This window comes from Zingiber officinale, chromosome 5A, assembly GCF_018446385.1.
Source record: "Zingiber officinale cultivar Zhangliang chromosome 5A, Zo_v1.1, whole genome shotgun sequence".
Lineage (NCBI taxonomy): Eukaryota > Viridiplantae > Streptophyta > Magnoliopsida > Zingiberales > Zingiberaceae > Zingiber > Zingiber officinale.
The window spans coordinates 130896915-130914526 of record NC_055994.1 but is presented as its reverse complement, the minus strand read 5'-3'; the positions used below and the strand labels follow the sequence as shown (position 1 = coordinate 130914526).

General features: G+C 37.9%; 3 protein-coding genes across 3 annotated transcripts; 2 read left to right on the top strand and 1 right to left on the bottom strand.

Moving 5' to 3' along the window:
* The first annotated feature begins 4570 nt into the window (after positions 1-4570).
* Positions 4571-9248, top strand: LOC121983245 (proteasome subunit beta type-1-like). The gene is made up of 7 exons (XM_042536197.1): positions 4571-4711; positions 4791-4898; positions 4991-5072; positions 8329-8458; positions 8549-8691; positions 8776-8862; positions 8950-9248. The coding sequence occupies exons 1-7, from the start codon at positions 4671-4673 to the stop codon at positions 9022-9024; spliced, it is 666 nt and encodes a 221-aa protein (XP_042392131.1). The 5' UTR covers positions 4571-4670; the 3' UTR covers positions 9025-9248.
* A 1786-nt stretch (positions 9249-11034) lies between these two features.
* Positions 11035-13875, top strand: LOC121981816 (pyruvate dehydrogenase E1 component subunit alpha-3, chloroplastic-like). Its single transcript, XM_042534561.1, has 3 exons — positions 11035-11357; positions 11459-12248; positions 13314-13875. The coding sequence occupies exons 1-3, from the start codon at positions 11136-11138 to the stop codon at positions 13589-13591; spliced, it is 1290 nt and encodes a 429-aa protein (XP_042390495.1). The 5' UTR covers positions 11035-11135; the 3' UTR covers positions 13592-13875.
* A 2146-nt stretch (positions 13876-16021) lies between these two features.
* LOC121981813 (IRK-interacting protein-like) lies at positions 16022-17593 on the bottom strand. Its single transcript, XM_042534555.1, has 2 exons — positions 17543-17593; positions 16022-17407 (listed from the first exon to the last, which is right to left on the bottom strand). Exon 2 carries the CDS (start codon positions 17399-17401, stop codon positions 16169-16171), a length of 1233 nt encoding a protein of 410 aa, XP_042390489.1. The 5' UTR covers positions 17402-17407; positions 17543-17593; the 3' UTR covers positions 16022-16168.
* Between the last annotated feature and the right edge of the window lie 19 nt (positions 17594-17612).

Sequence of the window (17612 nt, the reverse complement as noted above, 5' to 3'; positions counted from 1 at the left end):
CGGATTGCATCTGGGACATGGGCATAAGCAACAAAACCAAATACCTTAAGATGACAGATATTTGGCTTCTTACTGGACCACAACTCATAAGAAGTGTTTTTTCGAATTCTCCTTGATGGACACCGATTCAAAACATGAACAATACAAGAAACAACTTCAACCCAAAATTCCTTTGGCATACTCTTTGCTTTCATCATAGATCTCACCATATCTATCACAGTACGATTCTTCCTCTCCGCAACACCATTCTGTTAAGGAGTGTACTTGGCTATCATCTGATGCTTGATTCCATAGTTAGCCAAAAAATAATCACATACTATATATTCAGTGCCGTTGTCAGTCCTCAAAGTCTTAATCATATAACCGCTTTGCTTCTCAACATAGGACTCAAAACTCTTGAAGACTTTATAGGCATCAGATTTATATTTCAAAAAATACACCCATGACTTCTGACTAAAATCATCAATGAAAGTAATGAAAAACTTGTTATCTCCACGAGAAGGAACCTCAACTGAACACAAATTTGAGTGTATGAGCTCCAATGGTTGTCTTGCTCTCCAAGCATTACCTATTGGAAAGGAATCCCTGTGCTTCTTCCCCAAAGTACATGCTTCACAATGTCTAGTGGTAAAATCAAGTAATGGTAATCCAGACACCACATTATTTCTAGCAATAAACTTTAGACCTCCAAAATGAAAATGTCCAAATCTCATATGGCATAACCAAGTCTCATCAAAGCCAGTAGTGCTATAACAAGACAAATCATCATAACTAAGAGTAATAGGAAATAACTGACAATTGTTTATATCTACCTTAGCTATTAGCCTCAATCGTTCATCACAAATTGTACAAACACCACGTTTAAAATTAAGATCATAATTCTTCTCTTGCAACTGACCAAGACTCAACAAATTATGATGAAGATTAGGCACATAATAAATACCAGCAATGGAACTCTTCTTCCCATTTTGCAAAGTAATGGGAATACTACCTTTATCCATCACAAGAACAACTTGATTATTACCAAACTTCATAGTGCTTCGAAAAGATTCATCAAGATCAGAAAATTCTCCTTTTTTCCACCCATATGATTACTATAGGCAGAATCAAGATACCAAACAAAATTTTTATTTTTCTCAACAACACCAGCAGAAAATAAAATTGTTTCATGGTATTATCACCAGTTTCAGCAACTTGAGCATGCCCATTTTTATTCTCAACCTTTACACTCCAACAATCCTTTTTATAATGACCCAACTTTCCACAATTATAACAACAGACCTCACGTTTTTTAAATTATAGACTATAATTGGAATTGTTAGGATTACCTCTTTGCTGAAATTGGAAATTACCTCTACCACGACCTTGGTAATTCCCACGACCACCACACCCACAAGCTCTAAAATTCTAACCACGAGCATGTGAATCACCACCACCATTATTGGATTTTCCCTGTCCATTGCCATTTGGAGTCAAGGCTTGCAACACCTTTTCTATTGAATCATTTTTCATCAAATTCTCCAGTCTTTCATTAATCCTACTTTCATGTAAAATCAACGAACCATGCAACTCTTCAATGGACATCTTCGAAAATTTTTTTGTCTCTTGCAATATAGCCACAATATAATCAAACTTCAAAGGCAAATTGTTCAAAACTTTTTCAACAAACATCTCATCTTCAACCTCATAGCCATTGAGTTCCATCTCATTTTTTACCTCCATTAAACGAGAAAAATGAGCCTCAATTGTCTCTATCTTCTCCATCATACATCCTTCAAATTTTCTCTTCGACGCCATCAAATTATTCCTTTGGACTATGTCAATACCTTGATATGTTTTGTCCAAAATATCTCACGTCTGTTTTGCAATTTTAGTGGTGGAAGTTTTGACAAACACATACATATCAATTGCTTGGTATATTTGAGATATAGCCAAACTATCACGACTCTGATCGTCATCATCTTCATCTTTCGCTAAATCTTCATTCACATACTTCAATAATTTGTACGTTGTAAGATGTGTCTCCATCTGAATCTTCCAATAAATATAATTCTATTTTCTCATTAATTTGGGAACTGAATAGAGAATTTTTCTATTTGCCATGATCAATAATAGCCTAGCTCTGATATCATTTGTAGAACTCAACTGAGAATAACCCAAAAAATCAAATTTAAAAGAATGAAATCAAAGTAAGAACGAAAACTTGCGATCGTTGAAAGAGACAAATTACAGCTAATATAGATTATGAACACCGGAAACAAGGATGTATATCTTTCAAAAAAAAAAAAATAATTGCAAGACTTGTAAAACTAAGAAAAGGAATCAACCGAAAAAACTATCTTTTTCTCCCTCTCTCATAAAAATATGACGGCAACATCAAATATTTATACGACGTATTTAACTAAAATCTAAATAAAAAGTTAACCTAATACAAAATAGGAAATTATCAAAAAAAACCCTAAAACTTAGTTTTTTTTTCAACAGTGTTCCAACACCTCCTGCCGACAACTGCTGTGGACAGAGGTAGCTGCCTTTGTGCCGCCGTCTATCTGGAGAAGGCTTCTATTCCCTGTTTATGCTGCCGTAAAAAGACCTTGTTGTATCGTTGGAAAGGGGAGAAAGGTTCTCCTTACAGCCGGCCAAAGCAAGTCACCGTTCCCCCAAGGAGAAAGCTGTTGGCACCTGTTGTGGTGGTGCCGCCGGCCAAAGGGATTGCTCCGGCCAGACTGGTTTAGCCGCCCAAGGGGCTGTATCGCAAACATTTTAAAATATAAATGCAGTTTCTATATATTACATTTAATGAATAAATTATTTAATATTATTTATATTTAAAAAAGGCACGAATTAATCTAAATTAATCAATCTTTTTCATCTTTTGTCACGGTCATGTACAAGCGAGTCTTGACTGCTCTAAGCATCGTTCACATGTTAGCCAATGCACAAGAAAACATTTAGCATACGAGTGATTGAGCGAATAAACAATGAGCAAGCGGTCATTCGAGCTCATTAATAACAAAATTGTGTTTATTTCTTGATTTATTTTGATAATCGATAAAAAAAAAAATTTATGAGATCAGATTGATCATCCCAAAAATAATTAATAAGACTAAATTAATATTTTTTTTATTAATAATGAAACCATCCCATGGTAACTTGTCTTCTCTTTTACAAAACTATCTTCATTATTTGATATTTCTTTCCCGCTATTTTTTTTAACACATACATTTAATATAAATATATTAATTCTACATTTTCAATATATGTTTTATTTTTCTAAACTTGGATTAAATATAATTAGCAGAAATAGGTGCACCTATTTACTAAATAAATATATATTAATAGATCCTTAGTGAAAAATGTTTTCACCTTAAATAATTTACGATGATATTCAGATTAGATTTAGTATTTTGTTGGATACATCATAGATTGCCAATTTGAACGTAGATTTGGGAGGCATCACCACGTGACTAAGTAGGCCAGCTGGCAAATTGGGCCCCTTCTCTCAATTTTTATTTACCTCCATAAATTTGAGGTTAAAATTTTAAATATTTTAGTTTATTTTCCATCTAGTCATTCACTGTCATCTTTATATTTATAGTCCGGTCGGATCTGAATCACGAGCAGTGGTTTTCAAGTCAACTGCTTGCTAAGAAGGGCACGTGGCATTTGAAGAGACAATTAAATATAGAGGCAAAAATAAAATAATCTACCAAAATAAAACATAGCAGATCAATTGGCTACTTTTGGTGAATAAAAGGGTCAATAATAATTAATTAAGTGGGGTCAACATGCACACGCTTATTTAGAGCTGTGGTCAAGGGAGCTATAAACGATCTCAAAGAGTGACATCGATAGGTTTTGGTCCTACGCTTGAGAGTTGTGAGATAGGAAGATGAATCATGCTACTGTGTAATTAAGAACGAGGAGAATTTCATTTAACTAGTACAGTGTTTTCTTTTCATTTTTTAAAAATTATCTAAAATTTTAAAATATATCAAAATATTTTTTTAATAATTTCAATAAAATTTTACTGCTCCTGCAAATAATCGTTTGAAGCTTTTTCTATATTTGATGGGAGGCCTCAAGCCGTCGTGAGTCTTTTAACGTGTTTTTATTTATCTTAAGTCTTCTTTGATATTTTCTTTTTAATTTTTTTTAAATTTAATTTTTTAGTTAATATTCGGTATTCAATTTATGCCGATTTATCTGGGGATATCTGACCCAGTTTTATTAAGATCAATAATTTTTTTTTAAAAAAAAGATCAATTAGTTCAAATGCCACGCGCCCTTCTTAGACCAACCATCTATTAAAAAAGACGTGGCCCTTGCTCTGATATATAAGAATAAGAGGCCCTCGCTGTAAGTAATGAAAAAGACGTGGCTAAGAATAAAAATAAAACACGTGGCCCTTGTTCTGATATATAAAGTAACTACACAATTAATTATAATAAATAAAACCAAATCCGGAAAGAAAAATCCAAACTCCGAATAAAAATCGGACCGGAAAAAAAAATCCACTCCGTCAGGATTGGGTCGGGCAAACGAACTACTAAATCCGCTGCTATTTAAACCACCGGAGGCCTTCTGTCTTGAGGGGGAAGAAACAAGGTTGCTCGAAAGGAAGCGTTAGCCTCGAAACTTGATCGACAACGCCGGTGGCCACAGTAAGCATGGCTCTTCGTGGCGACTGGGTGTACGAGAATAACGGAGGGTGCGCTCGATCCCCTAGTCTTCTCGTAGCTTCAGATCTTCGGCATCTTCTCGACTTGATCTCCTTGTTGTTGGTGCAGGACGTGCGTCGCGATCGCCGGATCGGACTACTGCGTGATTGCCGCCGACACCAGGCTGTCCGTGGGGTACAGCATCTACACCAGGGACTACTCTAAGATCTGCAAACTGTACGGTTCCTTTGCTTCTATTTCTTTTGTTCGCTGGAAATTCTGACCTAGGTCCTGAGCTCGTGCGGTTGTCTGTTGCTTTTGTGATGCAGGGCGGACAAGTGCGTGTTGGCTACCTCTGGCTTCCAGGGTGATATGAAAGCTCTGCAGAAGAACTTGGCTGCGAGGCACTTGGTGAGTGACGAAAAGTTCCTCATTTTTTTGATCGATCGATTTTATGGCGCTGATGTTCGTTGTTTTTCGTTTTTATGTTCGGTGCTATGCTACTTGATCTGATACCTTGTCTTCACAAATCATGCGTGTTTAAATTTTAGTTATACACTCTCATTGACACAATCAATTTCAATTGAAATTTTAGTCATGAGTGGATCTTTATATCAAATAATTACCCAAACTTTTAGGTGAAGGACAAACACAGGATGCGACATTTTCATTGTTGTTTACTTGGGTGGTTTCACTTAGGCTATGCTTGCTTTGATGAAAAATGAGGTGGATGTAAAATATCAGATAGATGATGTACAGTTTCCTTTGTTGTGTATTGTTTGGATTTGCTTGTGGTTTCACTCATCAAAACTTAACTTCCATTGTCAATTGATTATGGTTAAACAGGAACTTTGATATTGTTATAGCATCAAACAAACATTTCTGATTACATATCGCACAAGTTTATTCAAACACATCGCGCCCCCTCATTTTTATCTGGCCACACTAACCAATGGAAGTTGTATCTATTAGTAGTTATTTATCATGATTTGTTATGTCTGGCTTGTATCTCATCTGAAGCACCTCTATCATCAGCCTGTTAAAGTTGTAATCTTCTATTGGTTATTATTTGTCATGCCTAATGATATACGATCTACTTTTTGTTCTTTAGTACCTCTATCAACTTACATTGAGGATCTCAGAGTTCTACTCTAGCTGATTCCCCATGCCCATAACTTCTTGAGATAAATATCCTCTACATGTTAGGGACAAAGTGAAATCAGCCTTTGGGACAAAATTATAGCCAAATGTAGTGCAACAATGGACATTGTGGCGTGCAGCACTCTTAGATTGTAACGCAAATGTTAGGCCCAGAGTTATACATTAGCAACATGATGATTTAGGTGATGAATGCTAGATGTTGTTCCATTCGTTTCGAAGTACCATTCTGCTAGCATATTCAGGTGATTATTTTTTCTTTTTTTTTTACCTAGTGTCATGAGCACCAACCATAAGTTTAAGGGTGTGTTTGATTCAATGTTATTGTTGATAACCTTGTTATTTATCCAAGGTTATCAACAAAAACCTTATTTGATTTAGGTAAGGAGCGATTCCTGAATAATGATACATGTCCAACATGTCAACAAAAGGGGCTTGCGACTCAGAATATGATTCCCTAGGAAAAGTTAGGTTTTCCTTGATTCTGGGGTTAATGGGAATCCAGCTGCGTTCCGTCGTCAAGCATAAGCAACAGCTGGTCGTTGAGGGCGAGCAACAGCCGACCGTCGAGCGCGAGTAGCGACAGCAGTGTCGGCTTTGCCAAGGGCCGGAGGGGACAGGCAGCTCACTGGCTGTTGAGCGCAAGCAACGACATGGCCCGTCGTTGAGCGCGAGCCACCATGACAATGCCTACTCGGTGTCGCCATCGTTCCTTTGTGCGGAAGGGCTCAATCGTGTGCGTGAGGGACAGGATGACTGTTTTTTTTCCTAACTTAGGTTTTTTTTAATTAAAACTTCGGTCAATTGAATCAATCAACTTCTAGCTATAGTTGTGATAAACTAAATAGATCTAGTTTAAATCTTAATAAAATTATCTCAAAACAATTCTAAACTATTATATATATATATATATATATATCACCATTATTATTAATAATAATATTATTATTATATATATTTCTTTTATTTTGTTAAACTAAGTTATACACTAAAACTTCCAAACAAACAAATTTTTATTGCATCATTACTTAGAATGAACCAAATAACATTAGGTTATGTTTTATTCTCCGTAACCTTGTGGTAATCACATAATCAAGGTTATGCATGATAACTTGAACCAAATACACCCTAATTGATCATAGCCAAGAACCTATTTTGCATTTACCAGTTATGGAAGAACATTCCATAGGCCTTGTGTTTAGGAGACGGTGAATCAATTCCATTTCCAATCTATCTAATTTCTCATGCATGCAAAATAGACATGATATTGGACAATTACATTTCCTCCAGCCATTTGGTATTAGTGTTTCTAAGTAACTCATAATCTGTGTAGCCAGTGTTGATTGGTAATGGAATTATAATAGCTTATCATTGATATACTTATAATAACATAATCTGAGTTATATATTCAAGCACCATTTTTTTTCAAAAGCGAAGATTTAATAGAGAAATGGTTCATAATATAGATAAACTTAACTTTAGTAAAATCCTATTCCAGAAGAAGTTTGTGACTTCCTCATCTTCCCCTTGTCTTCAATCCCGTGTATCTTATAAGATTTCTTTATATACCATTCGTTGACTTGAGAAGTCTATTCTAGGCCATTTATCATTCTTTACTAGCTTAACCACACGTCTCATCTGCAAATAAATTTAAATACAAGTAATTAAAATCTAAATTGCATTAATTTATAAAAGAGTGTTATGATTTTCATCAATTGTATATGCTCATTGGTCCCTTTTGAATTTAACATATTACATATCATTGTGGCCATTAATATTTTTCATGGTTTCTTGGGGTAATCTTGATGATACACAAGAATATTAAGGTGGTTGGTCTTCCTTGACTTGAATGACCACAAGTCAACATACTTGTCAATGATCTATTTAGCACAGAAAGCACCCATAGGCATGACATTTAACCTATAACTAAATTGTGGCCATGAAATATGATGTTGCATTACTCATGTATTCATTGTAGGAAGCAATAAACCTAGTTTTTATTTTTTCCAGATTATTTTCTACTTTTTGTTGGTTTGGCTATATTTGTACCTATAGTAGGTAGATGGCTTGAAAATCAGTTTTCATTAGTAATTTTTATTTCTTGAATTGTTTGGTTGATTTATGTGTGATGTGGCTTTGCTTTATATCAATGCTCTTGCATTTCTCAAATCCTTTTTGAAGATAGTCTTGTGTGCTTATCAATCATCTACACTGACATGGATAATTGAATCTTTCAAAGTTTAACAAATTAATCCAATAGGAACTTGAACTGAAATGTTCTCATCATATCTTCATAAAGATAAAATTTTGAAAACACAACATATTCGTTTACATTGTGCGAGTGTGGTTTTTCATGCAACTGAGAACATATTTCAATATTTGCGTATGGGAATCATACAAATGATTCCAGATAGGAAGGTACAGGTAGTAGGTACCAAAAACAGTCGTAAGATGTTTTTGTTTGGTAGCATATTCCCTAGCACTTACCTGCTGTGTCTTGTAACTGCAGATCTATCAGCATCAGCACAACAAACAAATGGGATGTCCTGTGATGGCTCAGCACCTGTCTAATACCCTTTACTACAAGCGATTCTTCCCATATTACACTTTCAACATCCTAGGCGGACTCGATAGCGATGGTTTAAATTCTGGAGGACTCATTTCAAACTGTAGTTTTCAAAACATGCATCAATCTGCGATGACATCCTAACACTACCTCGTTTGTTCAGGAAAGGGTTGTGTCTTCACATATGATGCTGTCGGTTCGTATGAAAGAGTTGGCTACAGCGCTCAGGGTACGGGTGCAGGCCTTATCATACCAGTTTTGGACAACCAACTAAAATCTCCTAGTCCTCTATTATTACCTGCAAAGGTATATAGTTCGTTCTAACATTTGGTTCAGAACTTACTACAGAAAACTTATTTTAATCACGTAAACCATCACGGAATCTAACAGGATGCCGTCACACCGTTGTCCGAAGTAGAGGCAGTCGATTTACTGAAAGATGTCTTTGCATCGGCTACTGAAAGAGACATATACACGGTATGTCTGCCAAATCCGTTGTGCATCATCTATATGAATCTTAATTTCCAAAGACACTCATCTTCATCTGCGATGATATTTTTGCAGGGAGATAAGGTAGAAATCGTTGTTATAAACGCATCAGGCATCCGACAAGAGTTAATGGAGTTGAGGAAGGACTGAGCAATATTGGGAGCTGGAAGAGGAAGACTATTTATTGAGTCGTTGTCACAATTCCGAAGCTTCCTTGTCTTTTGTTCAGCTTCACTCTAGGCCAATGCAAATCGTATCCTTGTTGTCAGAATGTATCTGGATTTTGATGCTTTAGCATAGATATCCTAATGCATTTTATGTTCTTGCGGACAAGTATTTATGATTGGTCAAAAAATCACTGCTATTGCTGATTATGTGAGGACATGCATGGAGCTTACAAGCTTAGGGCATCTCCAATAATTAAATCTCTTCGTAAATTTTTTCTAATTTCCAATATGTCACATCAAAAATAGAAAAATCTACTATTCTCTCTACAATCAAAAAATCTCCATACAATTTTTTTTGTGGGTCCTATATTACAAATCATACATCTTTATTTTTATTTTTTCATTTAATATCTCTATATAATTTTTACTTAATATTTTATTTAATTCTCATCTTTAAATTAATTTATTTGTAATTTTTAATTAATAAATTAATAAACTTATGATTTTTAATTTAATTTAATTTATAATTTTTATTTAATATTTAATTAACTTATGAATTTAAATTTAATTATAGTCATTTGTATTTTTTTAACTTACCAAATATATTTATTTTCAAAAGAAAAGTATATAATTTAACTATTAAATAAAATATTTAATGGTTTTAAAAAAAATCAAACATGTAATATTAATTTTTCAATGATTAATGACTCCATCTTCAAAACCCACTGATGGGTTTTGAAGATCAGTGGGTTTCAATGATCGATCAGTGAGTTTCAGTCAAAACCCACTGATGGACCTAGAGAGTTCCAATTGCACTCATTTCAGTTTATGTGGAATTCTAATATTGCAAGGAATTAAAATATGTTATCTATTATTTATTTTAACTTCTAAAAGATGTTAAAATATAATAAGAAAGAATCAACAAAATATTCCCCATATGTGTTAGGTTTTTCAAAACCTATGGTCCACCACTAGCAATGCCAAAAATAACAATGGAGAGCATATTTGAACTATTTGCAATATTAGAAATCCATAGAAACTGAAATGAGTGCAATCGGAGCTCTCTAGGTCCATCAGTGGGTTTTGACTGAAGCCCACTGATGGACTTAGAGAGCTCCGATTGTATTCATTTCAGTTCTTATGGATTTCTAAAATTGCAAAGAGTCCAAATATGCTCTTCATTATTATTTTCGACATTCTTAGTGTGGACTAGAAGTTTTGAAAAACCTAAATCTCTCTTTTTTTCTTTTTTTATTCTCTTTTTTTTATATTAGGCTTGATATGAAGAGATATCAGACCCACGTTGGGCCTGATATCTCTTCATATCAGGCCCAATGTGGGTCTGATATCTTCCCATATCAGACCCAACGTGAGCCTGATATGGGAGATATCAGGCCTAATTACAAAAAAAAAAAAAAGAGATTTAGGTTATGAGTCTAATATGATGATTTATATATCAGGCCTATGTTATCCATTCACGCATTGAAAAAAAAAGAGAGGAAAGAGAAAAACGGAGAGGAAAAATTAGATTGCTTGCATGCATAGAAGAAAATAAATAGAAGAGAGAGTGAGAAACGATAAAAAAAAATTAGATTTGTCAGAAGGATAAAATAGGAAATATATTTAAAAAAATATGTTCTTTGATAAATATCAAAATAATGAAAGCTTTTTAGTAAATTTAAATCTCTCCTTGCGCCCTATGATAAATTACCATATCCATACCCTTTGCAATTATCATCCATAGAAAATGTTTTTTTTTTAAAAAAAAAAAAAACTTTAGACAAAAATCAAATTGACTAATTTCTTTCCGAAGAATTCCAAATTAATGCATATCTATCATCGTCAATTTTGCTATCACTATTATCGAAGGATCAGAAAAGATAGCGCATGCCACGCGAACGGTCCAGATCAAAAGATAGCGAGATCTAGTGGCCCGAGAAAGAGATCACCGGTTAGGCGATACTTCCCAACCAATCGGCCCCCTCGAGAAATCCGTCCCCTCTTTTTCCCATCTTTCCTTTATAGTTCCTCCTCTTCTTCCTCCTCACCGAAGCGATCTGCTACCCGCCCTCTCCCGCCTGCCCGCTCACCAAGATGTCGGCTTTCTCCGCTGCCAAGATCCTCTCCCCTCCTCCCTTCGTCGCCCGGTTCGCCTCCGAGAAGTCGTTGTGCCCCTTCCTCTCGTCTCCCTCCGTCCCCGCCCTCACCCGCTCCGCGCTCAGGTCAATTCGCCTCCTTCGCACTCCCCTGGCCGTATCCTCTGACGTCGTCATAGGCCAGAAACCGCTGGCCTCCAGCTCCTCCGCCACCCAGAATGTATGGAATTTCCGAGCGTTAGGAATTATCGTGCGAATGGGCATCAAGATTTGATCTTTATGAGGATCTGATGCTCTTTTTTACCCCTTCGATTGCTGCAGGAGGACGTCGACCGCGAGGTAGCGTTGGTGCTTTACGAGGACATGGTGTTGGGGCGCTTCTTCGAGGACATGTGCGCGCAGATGTACTACCGCGGCAAGATGTTCGGCTTTGTCCACCTCTACAACGGCCAGGAGGCCGTCTCCACTGGATTCATCAAGCTTCTTGAAGCCCGGGATTGCGTGGTCAGCACTTATCGAGACCACGTGCATGCCTTGAGCAAGGGCGTCGCTGCCCGTGCTGTCATGGCCGAGCTTTTCGGCAAGACTACCGGCTGCTGCCGTGGCCAGGGCGGATCGATGCATATGTTCTCTTCGACCCACAACCTCCTCGGCGGCTTCGCCTTCATTGGGGAAGGCATTCCGGTGGCAACTGGTGCCGCATTTTCTTCCAAGTACCGCCATGAGGTGCTTAAGGAGTCTAACCCTAATGGCCTTGATGTTACCGTCGCCTTCTTTGGGGACGGGACATGCAACAACGGCCAATTCTTTGAGTGCCTTAACATGGCGCAACTGTGGAAATTGCCAATTGTGTTTGTTGTGGAGAATAACCTGTGGGCGATCGGCATGTCACACGTCAGGGCAACCTCGGATCCGGAGATCTGGAAGAAAGGCCCTGCATTTGGCATGCCTGGCTACCATGTCGATGGAATGGACGTACTAAAGGTCCGGGAGGTAGCCATCGAAGCGATTGCAAGGGCAAGAAGGGGCGACGGACCCACACTCGTTGAGTGCGAGACCTACCGTTTTAGAGGTCACTCACTTGCCGATCCCGATGAGCTCCGGAAACCTGGTGAGCTTGAATCATTGATTCCCTGTGTTCCATTGTTTACCTTATTATTTGTTCTTGGTTTTTTTTGCCATTTTTGAACATAAGCACAGTCTAAGATCATATCAGCATTAGTTTGGAATTCCTAAGATGATATTATTTCTATTGTTACTACGAATAAGTTTTTATTTTAGAGTCTTGAATGATAAAAAAAACGACATAAGGATAGATATTGTCTGATTGAATTCTGAGTAAAAGAGGACTGTACCTAAACCAAACTATTCAACTTTTTTTGTTCTACAAAGGTTTGTTAATAGATTGGTAACTGTCATGGTTTTTTCAGAATAGGCTGTTTATAATTTGCAGCAATAATTTGGCAAGTCATGGTCTACTATGTTTTTTGTGGCCATTCTACTTGTTATCGGTGAAGACCGATTTGATTGAATTTTCAATGTATTTGAACATTAGAATATCCTGTGACTGGATATCTTTCTTTTCTTTGTTACCATGCAATTATGGATTGCTATCTATTTGTGCCATTTATTCATGATGTTTAGGAATACCATGCAGTTGTAGTAGATAAATATCGGTTATAAGACATAGTATCTTCTAATATTCCTATTGAGGAATTGCGTTTGTGTCTTACGATAATCAACTAAATGAGTTAAAATATTACGATTACTTTGTTTATAGCTTTTTAGATGCTCTAGTTAAAGATACATCACTAAACTATTTTGTTTTGGTGATCGATGTTACATTAACCTTTTCCTCGATAGGTTGATGAGTTTTTAGGTGTTCCAAGAGTGTTGTCTTCCATTTAGGAAGCCATTTTATGGCTGAGTTCTGTAGAACAATCCCTGCCACCCTGATTCTCCAAGTGTTCTATAAACTTGATCCTTTTCGTAACACTTTTACAGCTCTTTTTGGTTGAGGTTTTACTGATCTTAAGTTTCGAAGCTAGGTCTCTCTGCTCGTGTGTTTTATGGAACTTACATGATGTATCAGAATTTAGTTATCATATTCTTCGGAAATCAACTTCATGCAGCAGTAGAATCTTACTTGAATTCATAAAACATTCCTTTTTGGCAGATGAAAAAGCGCATTATGCTGCTAGAGATCCTATTGCGGCCTTGAAGAGCTACATTCTGGAGAAGAACCTCGCAACTGAATCGGAGTTGAAGGTCATCGAGGAAAAGATCGATAACCTTATCGAAGATGCCGTGGAGTTTGCAGATTCAAGTCCACATCCTCCTCGAAGCCAGCTCTTGGAGAACGTCTTTGTCGATCCCAAAGGATTTGGGATCGGGCCCGACGGCAAGTATAGGTGCGAGGACCCTAAGTTCACGGAAGGCACAGCTCAAGTCTAAATTTATGTGCCAACGTGCCAACAGAATCTTAGATCAGTTAACCAGAGATTTTGACAAATATCTTATGTTGCACGCGTTCTCTTGGCTATTTGCAGTCATTATTACCTTATGTGATTTATTGTGTTTGGGAAAGCATAATGCACGAGTTTATGAGAGTCCTTTCGATTCTGCATCAACGGGCAACGATTGCTTGCTGCTTCGATGCTGAATAAGTTAAAGTGTTTATTAGTGCTACTGTGATTATCATAAGGGCAAAAATTAAAAGAGCATCTTAGATGTATCAATTCGGGAGATGTTTGTCTTTTTTTAAAATTCAAAAGGGCGTTTTATTTTTTGATAATATTTTTATTTGTGGTACTGCTAGTAATTATGATTAATTATTATAATATGTAATAGTGTAATAGTTGTTGTATTATAATATATAACACTTAATACAATATTATTGTAGTTATTAGAAATTTTCATAACTTCACTAACTATTTAATAGTTTGGATGAGCAAAAGTTTGGTTAAATCGATCAAACCGATTGAATTTAAAAATTCGGTTCGATTTATTCGGAAATTTGATTTTTTTTTTTTTTCCTCCAAAAAATCGGTTAATTTGGTTCGGAATCGGTTTTGAATTTTTTTATTCGGTTAAATTGAATTGATCGAATAGATTGAATTTTTTAATTAAATCGATTTTTTACACCATAAATTTTAAACCGAATCAAAATTTTATTAAGCCAAATCAAATTTTTAGAAAAATCAATTTATTCGGTTTGTTCTGTTTTATTGAAAATTCGATTTGATTCGATCCGATTTTTATCAAAAATAAATTTGATTCGATTTGTTTGAAAAAAAAATTAGTTTGGTTCGAATTTAATCGAATACTCACCCTTCCACAGCTATTTAAAGTAATTTTGAAAAAAAAAAACCAATGATTTTGATAAAAAAAAAGTATTTTGATTTAATTTTGTTCCGTTTAAAATTTAAGGTTTAATATTTTAGAATATTCAAGTGGATAAAGAGTTTTGATTATAATAAATAAATTAACTTTTTATAGTAGATAAAGTTATAAGAATGATACCCTATGCATTTTTTTGCGAGGTCTATAAGCGACGTTCGATGTGTGTGAGCTGATGCGGTTAAAATTGAATTTGTGTTTTTTTAATCTCATTATTAAAACTTTCTTCTCTCTTGTACATGTAAGGTGAAGTTGATTTTTTGAAGATCATCAATTGTTGGTGCAAGCATAAATCAGCACCAACTAGTACTGATTTGTAATTTTTGGGTAAACGGTACCATTTAATTGATAAGAGCCTGTGCAGGGGGTGCTCGAACTTGACACCTCAGTCAAAGGATACAACGTCATAACCAAAGTACCCCTGGTTCGATTGTTGATGCAAGTATAAATCAACACCAACTAGTACTGATTTATACAAATTAACTTCACGTTGACCATCACTATTTTGATGTTGGTTTATAAAAGCTAGCATCACTTTATATGTAGGAGAAAGAAGAAAGTTACATGCAGATAACAGAAGAATTAAAAAAATGATTTTGGCCATGTCAGATAGTACATGTAGGGCGTTGCCCATAGACACTCACATAAGGATGTGTTAGGTCATCTATAGTCATGGGAGCTCTCCAAGAGCTCTCTTAATATCACATCAGCACTGCATCAAAAGTAAAAATCCTTACGTATATTCCACTGTTAAAAAATCCCTAAACAATTCTTTCATGAATCCTATACTTTTATATTATATTTTACCTTATATATATAAATAAAATTTAAATTTATAAATTATCACTCTCCCACTATGGGAGGGAGCTCCCTCCCTTACGCCACATCGACAAAGGGAGTCAAGAGCTCTCATTGTGGATACTCTTAGGGTATCATTTAAAGTTGTCAGGCGGATCAATCCGTGACGAGATGGGTTGGCCCATGGCAGACTTGTCATTTGATGGGGTGTGATGGCCTATCATCTTGGCAGATTAAAAAATCTCAAATCTAACCCAAGACAAATTGCAGATTAGGCAAGTCAATCTGCTGCGCATAAAATTTTTTTAAAAAAAAATTAAAAAAATTTTATACTTGCAACGTTTTTAGAAAATTTTCATCAATCAAATATATCCCTAAATAAATATTTTAAATGTAAATAGATACAAATAAATATAAATGTTTGATAAAAGTATTATTTTTATTTGTAAATTTTAAGATAGAAAGATAACAAATTAACATAAAATTTAATTTATATGTATTTTAGTCTATACGGGTCGGCTCATGTTAAATTTAGATTGATAAAATTCTAATTCAATCTACAAGTATAAATTATTTAAAATCCAACTCCGATCGAAATTGACAATTTTAGATATCATTCTTAGATATAGTTAATGGTAATCTTTATTATAATAATAGCGTTTTTTTTATTTATTTTTGCCCTTATCATAAAGTAAAAATACAATAGTTATTATTAAGCCATATCTAAGTCATTATTAAACCATATCCTCACAATCTTGTACATAGAAACTGAAGAGAAACAAAAATATAAGAAAGGAAGATGCCAACAAATTCCTCGTGGAGGCGTAGTGAAGCTCACCCTGTGCCGTTGCTGTAATCACTGTCGCCGCAGCTACTACTGTTTTCGTACACGCACAGCACCTTGCACTTCACCACCCCGCCGTCACCGTCGTTGTACAGGTGGAACCCGGGCGCCACCATCGTCCGCACGGTCGCCGGCGTCACCCTCCGCACTCGGTCGGCCGCCGCGTCCTCCATGTACCGCCCATCGAAGGCCATCCCCTGCTCCGCCTTCAGCAGGGGGATCGCCGGGTGCACGGACCGCGCCATCAGCCGCACCACCCACGACCATTTGGCCGCGCCGAAGAAGGCCTGCAGAAGCGGCTCCGGCCACGGTCGCGCCCACCCCAGCGTCGCCACCACCTCGCTCATCTTCTGGTCGCAGAAGCGGCTCAGGCCCTCGCTGTAGTGCCGCGTCCCCCTGAGCAGCACCTCGTCCCAACGAAGGCCGTTGACGGCCTCGTAGCCGGCCCGGCTCGCCTCGCACCGGGCCGCCGGCTCGATCGGTCCGGTCCCCTCCTCGGCGTCCTCCTCGAAGCTGGCGTGGAAAATCCGGTTCAGCAGCGCCTCCATGTGGAAGAGAGGCTTCCGATCGTAGGGTTGGATCAGGGACGCGACCCCGCCATCGGAGGCCCGGAGGTGAGCAATTAGCGAGCGGGCGAGGTGCCGCACGTCCGCGCGGCAGTCGGAAACGGCGCGGCGGAAGACATCGGCGGGGAAGGGGGGAGCCCTAGGGTCGGAGGGAAGGAAGGCGGTCCGGAGGTCACGGCACTGTGACTCGAGTAGGAGGATCTTCGTCTCGAGCTCGGCGAGCGAGATCCTGAGGCTGGAGGTCTCGTGCTGGGCCTCGTCGCGCTTCCGCGCGGCGTGGACAAGCTTCCTCGACATCTCTTCCGCGACAATGCGCCACTTTTCCTCGGCCGCCGGCGTGGGGCTCCGGCGGGTGAGGGAGAGGACTAGCGAGCGAAGCAGGCCGCCGGGGTCGGGCGAGGATGAGGAGGGAGGCGTAGGACGCTGCCGCTGATGGCGGCGGGCCGGAAGCTCGACCGGCGCTGCGCTCGGGCGGCACTTGTCGCAGGCGACCGAGACGGCCTCGCATTCGGTCCGGCTGGCCCGCCGCCGCCCCGAGGCGGCGAAAGCGGTGGCGGAGCGGTGGAGGGGAGTGGGTTTGTGGACGTAGCTTGCGGTGGATGGCTTCTCCTCCGCGGCGGCCTCCCTCTCGTGCTCTGGAATCTGCGGCGGCAACATGGAAATCTGCAAAACTCCAACGAACGACCAAAGCAAAAGCAACGTCAAAATTAAGAACAAGAGGCAAAGGCTGGAGAGCGAGGAGGAAGATAAAGAAGGAAGGAAGAGGAGGGCGATCAAATAAAAAATAATGCAAATAACTGAATCAGAGACGAGATTCCAGTTGGTAAAATTTTCGACTAACAAGACTACAAGAGCTACTTCAATCATC